Source organism: Fulmarus glacialis, unplaced genomic scaffold (assembly GCF_000690835.1).
Source record: "Fulmarus glacialis isolate BGI_N327 unplaced genomic scaffold, ASM69083v1 scaffold19437, whole genome shotgun sequence".
NCBI classification, from domain to species: domain Eukaryota; kingdom Metazoa; phylum Chordata; class Aves; order Procellariiformes; family Procellariidae; genus Fulmarus; species Fulmarus glacialis.
In genome coordinates, this window is record NW_009224016.1 from 410 (window position 1) to 1,150 (window position 741).

Genomic DNA, 741 nt, shown 5'->3' on the forward strand with positions numbered 1-741 from the left:
TGTGAGAAGCTCGCGATCTCCTGGTCCAGCCCCGCTTTCTCCTCCTCGTGCACCTCCAGCAAGGTTTCCACCTCCTTCTCCAGCTGCACGGCTCTCTCCTTTAGCCAGATCTGCGCTCTCCTCTCCTCCTCCAGCTCTTTCCTGCTCAAGGACAGCTGCTTCTTGGCTTCTTCTCGGGCTGCCTGCTCCTTCTGGCACCTGCTTTTCACCTGCTGGACCTCCTCGTAGAGGTTGTCCCTGGCCAGCTCGGCCGTGCACTTCTCCCTGAAGGCATGATCCAGCGCGTCCCGCAGGGCTCGCAGCTCCTCCTCATACTTCGCCCGCCACACGTCCCCAGTGGGGCTGCTCTTGGCACTCTGGATTTCGGCTCGTAGCACCTCGTTTTCCTCCTCCAGGAACTTCACGCGGGCCAGGTACGCCTCCAGCCGCTTGTTGAGGTCCCACATCTGCAGCGATTCCTCGCCCAGGGCTCTCGCCCCTGCGAAACTTTCCGTGCTCAGCATCGGCGCTGCTGGAGGATGCCGGGGCTCTGGTGCCGGCGCTGCCGGAGGATACCGGGGAGGATGCCGGGGCTCTGGAGGAGAGGGAAGGCAGGGAGGGAAGCAAGTGGCTGGGAGCGGAGGGGAGCGCAGCTATTCACGAGTGGGAGGCCCCTGAGACCCGGGCGAGCAGCGGGGCTTAACTCTTCCGCAGCCAGGCTGGCTCCAGCCCACGTGGGCTTGATCCTGCCTGCGGGAGGGC

General features: G+C 64.6%; 1 protein-coding gene across 1 annotated transcript in view; it reads right to left on the bottom strand.

Annotated features, from left to right (window-relative positions):
- Positions 1-503, bottom strand: part of LOC104079851 (tanabin-like) — a gene marked incomplete at its 3' end in the record, with an annotated part of 821 nt that extends 318 nt beyond the window's left edge. Inside the window, exon 1 of the mRNA XM_009582026.1 lies at positions 15-503. Coding sequence (XP_009580321.1) covers positions 15-503 — 489 coding nt within the window. The remainder of the gene's footprint in view (positions 1-14) is intronic.
- Positions 504-741: the final 238 nt, after the last annotated feature.